A 12,928-nucleotide genomic window follows, 5' to 3' on the forward strand; every position below is an offset into this window, starting at 1 on the left:
GATAATTTAACTCAATTCTGACACTATTACCTGGAGATAGCACCATATCCCACAGGTTAAGGGCTCAGTTCCACAAGACTGTCCTCCCAATCCCTTTCAGACATCAATCACAAGTCTAGGTTGTTAACCTGTGCTTTTGAACCATCGGTTATAAATCTGAGGTTCCCACGATCCTAACCTTGGGTTTGATTGTTACCTTGGCTCACGGAACTCAGAAAAACTGTTTACTTACTGTTTCCAGTCTGTTATGAAAGAACACAGATGAACATCCAGATGGAAAAGATTCGGGAGCAAAGAATGTGAGAAGGGACGCAGAGCTTCCATGCCTTCTCCAGAAACGTCACTCTCCCAGTACCTTAACCTGTTCACCAATCCGGAAGCTCTCCAAACCCCCTCCTTTGGGGTTTTTATGGAGACATTACATATGCATAATTGATTAAATCATTGACCATTGGCGACTAACTCAATCTGCAGCCTCCACCCCCATGCCAGCCCCCAACCTTAGGCGAGGTCAAAAAGTCACCTCATTAACATAACAAAAGACACCTGTGTTGCTCTAACTCAATCTGCAGCCTCCACCCCCATGCCAACCCCCCACCTCATTAACATAACAAAAGACACCTGTGTTGCTCTCATCACTGGACATTCCAAGAGTTTTAGGAGCTCTGTGGCTGGAACCAGGGATAAAGAAAAAATATATATTTATTATAAATCACAATATCACACATGCATATTCAGCATTATCACAATCCTGGTTAAATTTAATTCTAGGTACTTTATTTCTATATCTGTATAACTGAATATGGCTGGGAAAAAATATATAACCACATATATAACAGTCTCATTTTGAAACAGATTATTAATAACCTCAAGTGGGCTCCTGTGTTGCTGGGTTATCATACTGTTTTTATCTCATCCTCTCTCCCATCCTCTTGAACAATTGCAATTTTCTCCACTCTCCTCAAAGCTCTAATATCTTCTCAACTGTTCTCAATCTCAGCTAATAACCATGTGTCCTCTTTTACAGAGAAAATTGAAACAATTAGATAAGAACTTCAACAGCTGCTACCACCACATCTACCAACCTATCTGCCTTTACCCTCATGGTTTCTATATTCTCTATTATTATGACTAAGCTGCGTAAACTCCTAACTTGGCCAACTAGATTCTGCCTCCTTTCACTTACTCAAGAAAGTCAATCCAGCAATTGTTCTTACTTCCTTTTTATAATTCTAATTATACTGTCATATAGTTACATACAATTATATAATTCTAATAAATAGCTCTACTAAACCAGCATATAAACATGCTGTTATTTATTTCATTAAAAAGAGAAAACTTTCCTTTATAATGACCCATTTCACTTCTTTAATGCAAAATTCCTTGAAATAGTTGTGTTACATTCACTATTTCTAATTTTATTCTCCCATTCTCTCAAGTCCATTCTCATCAAGTTTTCTCCCACGTCAATCAACAAAAACCTCTGCATAGGTCACCACTGACCTCATTGAAATCCACTGGTCAGTTTTCAGAACACATCTTACTTGATGTATCAGCAACATAATACACAGTTTACCATTGTCTCTACCTTAAAACACTTCACTTAAATTCCAGAACACTTTACTTACCTAGTTTTCTTCCTACATTTCTAACTATTCCTTCTCAGTCCCCTTTGCTGGTTCCTCCTCATTTCACTGGACTTAAAATATCAGAATGCCCAAAGACTAACTCTTTGAACCTTTTGTTTTCTACTTATAGTCAAGCCTTGGTTTAAATCAGCCAGTCTCATGACTTTAAATGCCATTTATAATCTGATGGCTCATATATTTCTATTTATAGTCTGGACATAGCCCCAAATTCCTGACATAGATATCCAGTTATTTAGCATCCACTTGGATATCTAATAAGCATCTCAAACTTATTATGTTCAAAACTGAGTTCCCGATGTTCCTTCCTTTCTCCATAGTCTTTCTCACACCGATTAATGGCAATTTCATCCTTCTAATTTCTCAAGTCAAAAACAGAATCATCCCTGACCACTATGTTTCTTTCACACTCTAAATCCAATTTATTAGCAAATTCTTTTGGCTTGACCTTTATAATGTACTCAGATTCTGATCATTTCTCACCACCCCTACAGTTACCACCTGGTTCAAGCAAGTCTGTATCCATTTGTCACCTGGATTATTGTACTGACCTTTTAACAACTCGCTTTTCTTCCCACTTTCACTCCCTATAGGACATACCCAGCAGGAAGACTAATCCTATTAAATGAAAATTAGATTATATCATTCTCTTCTCAAAATCCTGCCACCTTAAAGTCAGTAAAGTCTGTCTTTCTGTGTCCTGCAAGAAGCTACATGACCTGGTTCTATATTATCCCTCTGATCTTATCTCTTATGAATTTGCCCTTCTCTGCTCTAAAACGTCAAGATTTGTAAGTTTGAGATTTTACTTTATTTGCAAGCTAATAAAGTAGCCAGTTTCATGGACTCTTGGATCAGAGATAAAGGATAATCACAGTAATCAAAATATCAGTACTTTGTGCTGGTTTCCTGACCCCTAATTCTCACAGTATGATGCCTTCTCTTCTATACTGGTCTGCTCGGCCTGCCATAACAAAATGCCACATGGTAGGTGGATAAAACAACAGAAATTTATTTCCTCACACTTGTGGAGACTGGAAGTCCTAAATCAATGTTCCAGCAGTTTTGATATCTGGTGAGAGCTCTCTCCTTGAGTTACAGACAGTTGCCCTCTCACCATGTGTTTATATGGCCTTTCTCCTGTTTCCCCACAGAGAGGGAGAGATAGCTCTCTGGCGTCTCTTCTTATAAGGACACTAATTCTATGAGATTAGGGTCCCACTCTTATGACCTCATTTAACCTAATTTTCTTAGAGGTCCCATTTCCAAATACATCCACATTGGGGAGGGAAGAGGCACAAACATTTAATCCATAACATCTTCTACTCTATTTAAAATTTAATCACACCTTTTCCCAAGAGTTCTTATCCCTTTCCTGCTTTATTTTTTCCTTAGTATTTATTACTACCTAATATCTCATATATATATATGTACATATGTATATATATACTTATATACTTATATATACTTATTTATCATATATTATCTGTTTCTATTATAGAAAGTAAGTTCTATGAGGTAGGGATTTTTGTCTGTTTTATTCACTATTATATCCCCTGTGCCTAAAACAGAGACTAGAACATATAGTAAGCCCTCAATAAATATTTTTTGATTGAATGAAGATGGGGCGGCCTGGTTATTTGGAAAGCTGGAATAATGTACACTTCTAACCAGTGAGCTCTCCGGTAAAGAGGAAAGTCCTAATTAATTGTGCGGTCAATTACTGTAGAATGAATTAAGATTTTATTGTAGAAGTCCTTAAATTTTAGCTTGCTTTGTAATGAAGCCCATTTCTGAATTAGTACCTATTTGTAATTTGAACTTAAGTTTTTGTTAAGTCAGAGAAGATTAAAGACAGTTATAAAGATTAATAATAGTTGGGAAAACTTAAAACCTTATATAAACCTTATAAACAGAATATAAAAACCTTTTTTTGACTACAAATTAGGAAACAAAGCAGCTGTTTTGGCAAGGGCAGCTTATTGAGAAATTGTCAGTTTGATGCTGACAGCTTGTAAACATCAGGTATAAGTAGAATGGCTTCAAAAATGTAGATTTCTTATCTTTTTAACCTACTTTAGGCTATTTCTAAATTGAGGCAGCAGGTAGTTACAGAAATGTGGTCTTACAGAAGGATCAATTCTAGATGAATTCTAATTAAGTAATTTGCCATAGCTTTTGGCATTATTTTTTCTTCATGGGATATTGGGATTGCTGGTCTTTTATACCTTGATCCTCAGAATGAAGCACCTAAACCCCTATTCTCCTGTCCTCTTCAGTTAGCCTAGGAGGACATCCATAGGCTACTAATTCTGGTTTTAAAGTGAGTTTAGAAACACAATTGAGAAGTTAAATCATCTCAATGTGTTATTTTGAACTTGATAAATTTTAAGTATTTTAAGTTATTGATAAACTACTTTCTAAGAGGAATGCATTTTTAAATTCACCCTTTCCCTTTTCATGTCTCTGTCACACATATGCTCTTGAGGGGTATCAGTTCTATTAATCCTCTTACTCTCTCTACATGTCAAAGGACAAAGGAAAGAGACTGCTAGGGCATTGCTTAAGAGAGAATCTGGAAATGTCCAAAGGTCAATCTATTCCAAGTTATCCTCCTAAACTTTATAGTATCCTATCCTCTGGGACTGGTAAAAATCACCCATAGGTATTAATCTGGCATGGATATTCAAACTTGGAGAATCCAGGTAAGTAAACCTCTTTTCTGTGTAAAGATGCATTAGCCTGCCTAAGAGACAAAGGTAGTTCGATTTTTTTCCCATATAATCCAAATTGTTAGCATAAACTCTAGATGTTAAAATTTCAAGAAATTTATTCTGAGTGTTCAATTTCAGAAGAAGAAAAAAAGTATTTGCTAGCAAATGAACCTGTGAAAGAAGGAAATGGAATCAGGTAGCATGATTATTTTTTCAGTCGATTTTAATAAATAAAAATTATATATTTTCTAAAATATATTTTTTAAAAAAGAATTTTAAGATGGACTATATAGTATAAAGAAAGACCACTGGATCATGATTCAGGAAACCTAAGTTCTAATCCAGGCTCAGCTGCAAACTTGCTATGTGACCTGGCCCAAGTCTCATATTCATGGGTCTTCATTTTCTTATTAATATAATGAAAGGGTTTGACAAGTTGAAGTTTCAGGCTCCTTTTAGAACATTTTATGATTCTAAGTTATTGCAACTGATGCACTCACAAATCTACTGATTTATGTCTATTACTGCAATATTATGATTCTATAGATGTAAATTATTATAATATAAAACGCTTATTTCCCATAGATGATGATAACAGCTGTTTTAGAAAGAATTTTATGTGCCAGTGATATGAAATTGTTTTTATAGGTACATTCCTCTCATTGAAAGGAGCTGTACTAACATTCTCCTGTATGGATCAAACTGGTGGATTAATGCAACCGCCGTATGAAGTTTGGAGGGATCCAAACAACATAGATGAAAATGAAAAATCTTGGAGAAGAAAACTGGTCATGAACTGCCCCTCTCCGTCCCAAGAAACAGATCATCAGTATACAATAATCTGCTCTGAAAAACAAGCCAAAGTCTTCTCACTGCCTTCTCAGACTTGCCTTTATGTTCATAACATCACTGAGACATCTTTCATACTGCAAGCAAATGTGGTAGTCATGTGTAACAGTGCCTGTCTGGCGTGCTTTTGTGCCAATGGGCATATCATGATAATGAGGTATTTGCCTTCTTTATAAATTATTTGGTAATCACAACAGTGCCAACCAGGTACAGTTCTGAAAAGTATATGTGTAAAGTGCAAGATGTTATCAAGAAGAAACCTGAGGTCATTGTTTCATTATGTTTATGAATGTTTTATTGTTCAACAATTTGGGTTTTTGTTTTGTTTTGTTTTTGTTGAGGTTTTTTTTTTTTTGCTAAAAATTCTTTGCATTTTGAATGAAATATATTTACCTTAATGACACTAAAGAATCTAAGGAAAGAATGATTTTCCAGTCATTCACACATTCATTCAGCAAACATTTATTGAGCAAATGTTATCTCCCAGAAGCTATTCTAGGCACTAAAAGTTTAAAGATGAATAAACTACAAGGAAAAGAAATGAAGTATTACTTTTACTATGTTTCAAAGTACACACAAGAATTTTACATACAGAATTTAATTTGATCCTTACAGCTTCCCTAGGACACAGAAAATAAAGTATTATTTGCATCCTCCATTTTACATATATGAATAACCTCTTCCCCATCACCACCCATTAATTTGACTGACTCTATCATGGATGTTTAACTGGGTTTGTTTTAGACTCATATCTTGAGGAGCTTAGTTACTTGAAATGCCTGCACATATACATTTTAATATTTTTTCATACTAAGTCTTTGAAATCCAGTATATAACTTACACTTACAGAACATCTCAATTCAGATGAGCCATGTATCAACTGCTCAATAGGCATATGTAGCTAGTGGCTACCATACTGGACAGCACAGAGCTAGAACATCATAAAAAGTCTATTCCAGGAGCACAGATATCAGGCCCCATTTTATATGGTCAGGTTCTAGGGTTTAAACTGTAATTGTGAACTACTTTGACATGAGAAATTAGCACTTTTTTTTTAAGGTGCTAGTTTTATGATCTGGGATAATTTAAAATCATTGTGCATATTGGAATTAGTAGGATGATTTCAAAGTTTAGAATTTAATTACAAGTTTGTTTTCCTCCTTTTGGCATTAGAGGTATGATTTAAAAGCAATGAGACTGGTTTTCTTCAGTAGTTTGTAAAACTGTCTCTAATGACAGTTCCAAAGGGACATTCTGATGATTTTAAGCAAAATAAGTGGCTACAACATTAGGATAAGTATATAGCCATTTGGTAAGACAGTTCAGATGAGTGGTATTCATTTGGATTTGTAAATTCTCATCTATCATTTATAACTTTTTCTCATTCTCTTACAGCCCCAGCCATGTTTATTTATTAATCATGCCTTCAGTGAAGGTGCCTTAAGTCATAAATAATTTTCATTTCCTCTGTATTGTGGGAGTAAAGGAATGGGGACCAAAGCCATTTCATAAAAGGTTATACACTGATGGAAATGTGGTTTGGGTCCAGATCACGGTGCCTGGGAATGGAGGCACCGTGAACTGGACCCAAACCACATTTCCATCAGTGTATAACCTCCACAGACTCAGGAGTTTTGCTTAAAAAAAGACAATGGACCAAGTATATAGTCAGGTACTTTCAGATATAGTGTTTCTGACATAACCAAAGGCTATAACAATATTGTAGGAACATGTGAAATGCTACAAAAAGCATCCTAAAATTGCTGGCCACTGCATTTTATCCATCCTTCAAGAAAATTTGCTAATGAATTAACACAGAAGAACTTTTTCCATGATTTTTTTCTGTATATGATTTTATGTCAAAGTCTAGTTTATTACAACTGAGATTTCAAAAAGATAAAAAGAAACAATCATAAAATATAAAAGTGGTATAAAAATCACTGTTTTTCTATAAAGGCCTGCAAATTTTATACAGAGAAATTAAAAGCTTCCAACAATTCAAATATGAAATGTGCATTTGCTTTTTTTCCATTCAGCCTACCTAGTCTTCGCCCAATGTTGGATGTTAATTATTTACCACTGACAGACATGAGGATAGCACGGACATTTTGTTTTACCAATGAAGGGCAGGCATTATACCTCGTCTCTCCTACTGAAATTCAGCGGTTAACATACAGCCAAGAGATGTGTGATAATCTACAGGTAGGTCAAGTACATTTATGAAAAAACATTAGACATGTTGTATGAAGAGAGAGAATTAGAGATGTCTAAAAGCTAACATACTATTAAGCCAGACAACAAATATGCCTTCCCTAGAATATGTTTTGAATATCATAGTCATCATTGTGACCCTACCAAATTCTACTGTGGTTGTAGGTATACCCAGAAAAAAATAAGAAAGAAGGGGAAATGTAAAGATTATACATAGTAATGGTTAATTTATTTTGTTTTGGATTTTTTTGCCTGTGGAAAATCCTCTGAAAGATTATAAACTCTCCCTCCAGGGTGGGGAATATGTATGTACATACAAACAATTTGCATACAATTCAGGGAGTTCGTTGACTTTTTTTTTTTTAAGAAAACTTAATTTTGATTCAGAGACATACGAAATGATACATATTTATTCTGTGTGTTAGAAGTGGGCATTTGTCTTTGATCATAACAGTAAGCAGAGCCTAGAAACAATATAAAAGCCTATCTATCTTTGAGTAAGTAAAACTGGTCACATAATTTTTTAAAATATCTGAGAAATTTAATTGGTTCAACCCCTTCATTTTACAAATAAGAAAACTAAAATCCATTCACTATAGTATAGAGGTTGAATATAAGCTCTAAACTATTTAAGTTGTATTTTGCCCACTTGTGTAACTTTGGACGTTTTACTTAATCTACCGGTATGCTCTATCTTGGAACACTGTTGTAAGAATTAAGAATTCATATATAGCACTGAGCACAGTGCCTGGAATATAGTAAGTTTTAAAAATAAATAATAAATAAATATTTAAAAATAAATAATACATATTATTATTGTTATTCAACAAACACTTATTGAGTTTTTACTATATGCCTGGACTTTGCTAGGCTCTAGGGTACAATAAGATACAAGTCCCTACCTACTAGTATGGAGGGAGAAATAAGTAAACAGACAACACAATACTCTGTGGAAATGCTGTTCATATATAACTGTGCCAGTGCTGGGGAGACATGCAAGAGGGACACTTGAGTTGGCGGAACAGAGAGAGTGAGTAGTTAGAAAAGAATTGTGAAGGGCGAGTAGGAGTTATCCACAGGAATAGATGGCTGGGGATGGAAAGGTAATGGTATTCTTGACAGAGTAATGGCATGGGAAAGCCCAGGGGTTCAGGAAACTTCCAACAAAGATCAGAGTTGGGAAGTGAAAAGAATGGAAGGATGGTGCTGGAAAATTAGTCGAGAATAGATCTTGTAGCGCATAGTAAGCTCCTTAAGGAATCTGGCGTTTATCCCAAGGGCAATAAGAAGTCATTAAAAAGATTTAGCAAATTTATTTATTAAAACTAATTTTCTGGTTGCAGTATGACGACTGGTTTGAGGAATTAGGACTGAAGGTAGGGAGAACAATTAGGAGGCTTTTTAAAAATAATTAAGGCCAAAAATAACAGTGGCTTGAAATAAGGCAGCCAGCAGTGAGAATGAAGAAAGGTTAGCAGATTCAATAGCTATGAAGTGTAATCAGTTAGACTGCAGGGTTATTAGAGGTAGGAGGGAGGAAAAGGAGGGAATTAATAACTATTCCTGGGTTTCTAGCTTGGGGAACTAAGTAGATGGTGCTGTCACTTCTAAAGAGAAGGAATTAGGAGGAAGATCACAGGTCTGGTGAGTAAAGGTGAAGGGAGATGATGAAGATAAAGTCATGTCCCAAGTTCATAGACAAACTTGAGACATGACTATTAGGTCACAGATCTGATTTCTGGTTGAAGTTCCTTCCTCTATACCAATAGTTCTAAAATTCTGATCTGCTTTAGAAAGACCTAGAGAGCAAGTTAAAATTATAGATATCCAGAGCACATCTCTGTAGATTCTAACTTATTATGTGTGGAATAAAGCCTGAGTAGCTGTATTGCTAACAAGATTTTTCTCCAGTCATTCTAAGCACACCAAATATTCTGAACAATTGTACCTCACCATTCGATAGTTGCCAATTTTGAATCGTTTATCTTGAGCCATTGCATAATTTTGTACTTGACATAAAAATAAATCCAACCTTTCTCCACATACCACCAAAGGCTTCCTATTTTATAAGGCAGTCCATGCTTAGTTCAGAAGAGAGACTAGGACAGGCAGAAGCTTCAGTAATTAAAAAAGATCAGAAGTCTAATTTGATAGTCATTGATCAGGTAAAAATTAATCCTAGGGTGAATATATCATCTTCCCAAGCTTTCTAATTGTAAAGGGGAGAAGAGGGTAGAAAAATAAAAATTTTAGAACATCAGCTACTGCAGAAGGGAAGGTAAAGGAGAAAGAAATACCAGAGATAAAACTGGGAGCAAAGCAAAACTCACCAAGAAAATTGGAAAACACTGTTTTTTCATTATGTGTTCTAACAACTGCAGTATTATCTTTTGATCTATCAATTTATTTTTACTCTAATGCTTTTTTTTTTTTTTTGGATCTGATGCAGGACATGCTGGGAGATTTGTTTACTCCCATAGAGACTCCAGAAGCTCAAAACAGAGGCTTTTTAAAGGGACTCTTTGGTGGAAGTGGACAAACATTTGACAGAGAAGAACTCTGTGAGTAAACTCTTGATTATAAAATTGTATCACAAAGTAGAATTCCTGTGTGTGTATATATAACTTAATGTAATATATGATCTCAAATTCTAGACTAGATTATTTTGCTTCATACAATAAAAATTATTTGTTTATTTAACTTGAATAAAATTGATCCCTTTTTACTAGGAAATAATTTAACTATTTTTATCGTACTTGAAATTCATACAAATAATAAGTAAGCTAATAAACATGTCATTTACAGACAGATTATACCTGCAAGGCAGGGTGAAGACATTCAGTTACTGAAGTCGGGAAAAAACTGTTTTTGAATGTGCCTGTCTTTAACCACGGCTAGAAAACAAATTATTCAGAATACGTTTACCAATACTACAGAACAAATTACTTTTAAAATCTATCAGTGAGACTCTAGTGAACAATAATCAAAAAGCTGCAGAAAGATACAAAGGAACATTTTCAGAAAGAATATATTCAATTAAGACTATACTTTCCTCATGTACTGTTTGTAGGATTGTGAATTGGTGCAGCCACTATGGAAAACAGTATGAAGGAGATTCCTTAAAAAAATCAAAAACAGAGCTGCCATAATACCCAGCAATTCCACTTCTGGTTATTTATCCAAAGAAAACAAAAACAGTATTTTGAAAACATATATGTACCCCTATGTTCACTGCAGCATTATTTGCAGTAGTCAAGATATGGAAGAAACCTAGGTGTCCACTGATAGATGAATGGGTAAAAAAAAAAGATGTAATATATATCACATATATATATGTATATATATAATATATATATATATCGCGTATATATATCATATATATATATCACATATATATATCATGGAATATTAACCATAAAAAAGAATAAAATCTTGCCATTCGTGACAACATAGATAGACCTAGAGGGTATTATGCTAAGTGAAATAAAAGATCTAGATTACATTCATAACATTATGTCCTTACATAAATGTGGAATCTAAAAAAACAAATAAACAAACAAAACAAAAAACAAACCCACAGATACAGAAAACAAACTGATGGTTTCCGGGAGAGGAAAGATCGGTAAAAAAAATAAGTAAATTTAAAAAAAGATATGTTTTTCAGAATATCTCATCACCATTTGGTCTTGCTGATCAAAACTCTTTTCTCTTGAACTTTTAATTAAGCAAAGATCTGGGTACTTCCATACAATGCAGTATTATTCAGCCATTAAAAGGAACGAAATTTGATACATGCTATAATATGGATGAACTTTGAAAACACCATGCTAAGTTAAAGAAGACAAAAAAGGCCACGTATTGTATGATTCCATGTATATAAAATATCCATAATAAGCAAATCCAGAGACAGAAAGATTAGTAGCTGCCAGGGACAGGGGCAAGAAGCGATTGGGGAGTGACTGCTAATGGGTACGGAGTTTCTTTTTGGGGTAATGAAAATGTTCTAAAATTAGAAAGTAGTAATAGTTGCTAAAAACAGTATTTTGTGAATATACTAAACACCACTGACATACACTTTAAATGGGGGAATTTTATGGTATATGAATTATATCCCAATAAGGCTCTTATTTAAAAAAAAAAAAAAGATCTAGATTACATTCATAACATTATGTCCTTGGAAATGCCAATTTTTTTTTTTTTTACCAAGACAGCAATTATTTTTCAATTAAAAAAAAAATTACTTCATTAAAATGAAATGAACCAGCTTTGTAAATGATGGAGAAATTTTTAGTCTTATAAATTCACTGAATTTTAACATATGTATATTATTGCCCATCATGCACATACCTCATTTTCTAGTATTTACACGCACATGCACACACACACTTAAAAACAACAACTGGGATCTACAAAGGCTGATGGCAAGATGAACATTGGAATGAAGACTTGGGCCAAAATTTAAACAAAAGATCAGACCTGAGATTGGAACACACATTGATATGAGTTAAATATGAGTTCACATATATTGTGAACATCAAAATTCAGCAACATCAAGAATGTTGAGAATCACCTGAAGACTACCTGAATAGAAATCCTATAACTAAAGATTTACAGAAGAAACCAGGTGGAGACTGGAAGGAGGGGCAGAGACACAAACAGGCTTGCCCTTTACCCACATCTGGAGGTTAAAAATAAGGAGGGATTAAAACAAAAAGAATAAAATATCTAGGAAAAAGTTTAATGAAACATGTGAAGGACCTATATAATGAAAACTACAAGACCTTATTAAAAGAAATAAAAGATACAAAGAAATGGAAAGATATTCCGTGTTCTTGGATTGGAAGAATCAACATAGTTAAAATGACCATATTACCTAAAGCATTATACAGATTTAATGCAATCCTCATCAAAATCCCATTGACATTTTTTAAAGAAATAGAACAAAAAAATCATCAGATTGTATGGAAGCACAAAAGACCCCGAATTGCCAAAGCCATCCCGAGAAAAAAGAACAAGGCTGGAGGCATCACTCTGCCCGACTTCAAATTATACTACAAAGTGACAGTAATCAAAACAGCATGGTACTGGCAGCAAAACAGACACACAGACCAGTGGGACAAAATTGAGAGTCCAGAAGTAAACTCATATTTATATGAGGAAATAATTTTTGACAAAAAAGCCAAAAACATACAGTGGAGAAAGGAAAGCCTCTTCAATAAATGGTGCTGGGAAAATTGGAAGGCCACCTGCAAAAGAATGAAACTAGACTGTTGTCTGTCATCACACACAAAATTAACTCAAAACTGATTAAGGACCTGAATATAAGACCTGAAACAATAAAATGCATAGAAGAAAACATAGGAAAAAAACTCATGGATCTTGGACTTAAAGAGGATTTTATGAATTTGAGCTCAAAAGCAAGGGAAATAAAAGCTAAAATAAATGACTGGGCTTGAATCAAACTAAAAAGCTTTTGTTTGGCAAAAGAAATGAACACAACGGAAACAA

At 34.3% G+C, this 12,928-nt stretch overlaps 1 protein-coding gene across 2 annotated transcripts in view; it reads left to right on the top strand.

The window, feature by feature from the left end:
* Positions 1-12,928, top strand: part of STXBP5L (syntaxin binding protein 5 like) — a 257,780-nt gene that overhangs the window by 235,342 nt on the left and 9,510 nt on the right. For both annotated transcript variants that reach the window (XM_006905548.2, XM_006905549.1), the window contains 3 exons: positions 5,009-5,366; positions 7,246-7,411; positions 9,870-9,981. In XM_006905548.2, coding sequence (XP_006905610.1) covers positions 5,009-5,366; positions 7,246-7,411; positions 9,870-9,981 — 636 coding nt within the window. The remainder of the gene's footprint in view (positions 1-5,008; positions 5,367-7,245; positions 7,412-9,869; positions 9,982-12,928) is intronic.

This window comes from Pteropus alecto, unplaced genomic scaffold (genome assembly GCF_000325575.1).
Source record: "Pteropus alecto unplaced genomic scaffold, ASM32557v1 scaffold251, whole genome shotgun sequence".
NCBI lineage: Eukaryota > Metazoa > Chordata > Mammalia > Chiroptera > Pteropodidae > Pteropus > Pteropus alecto.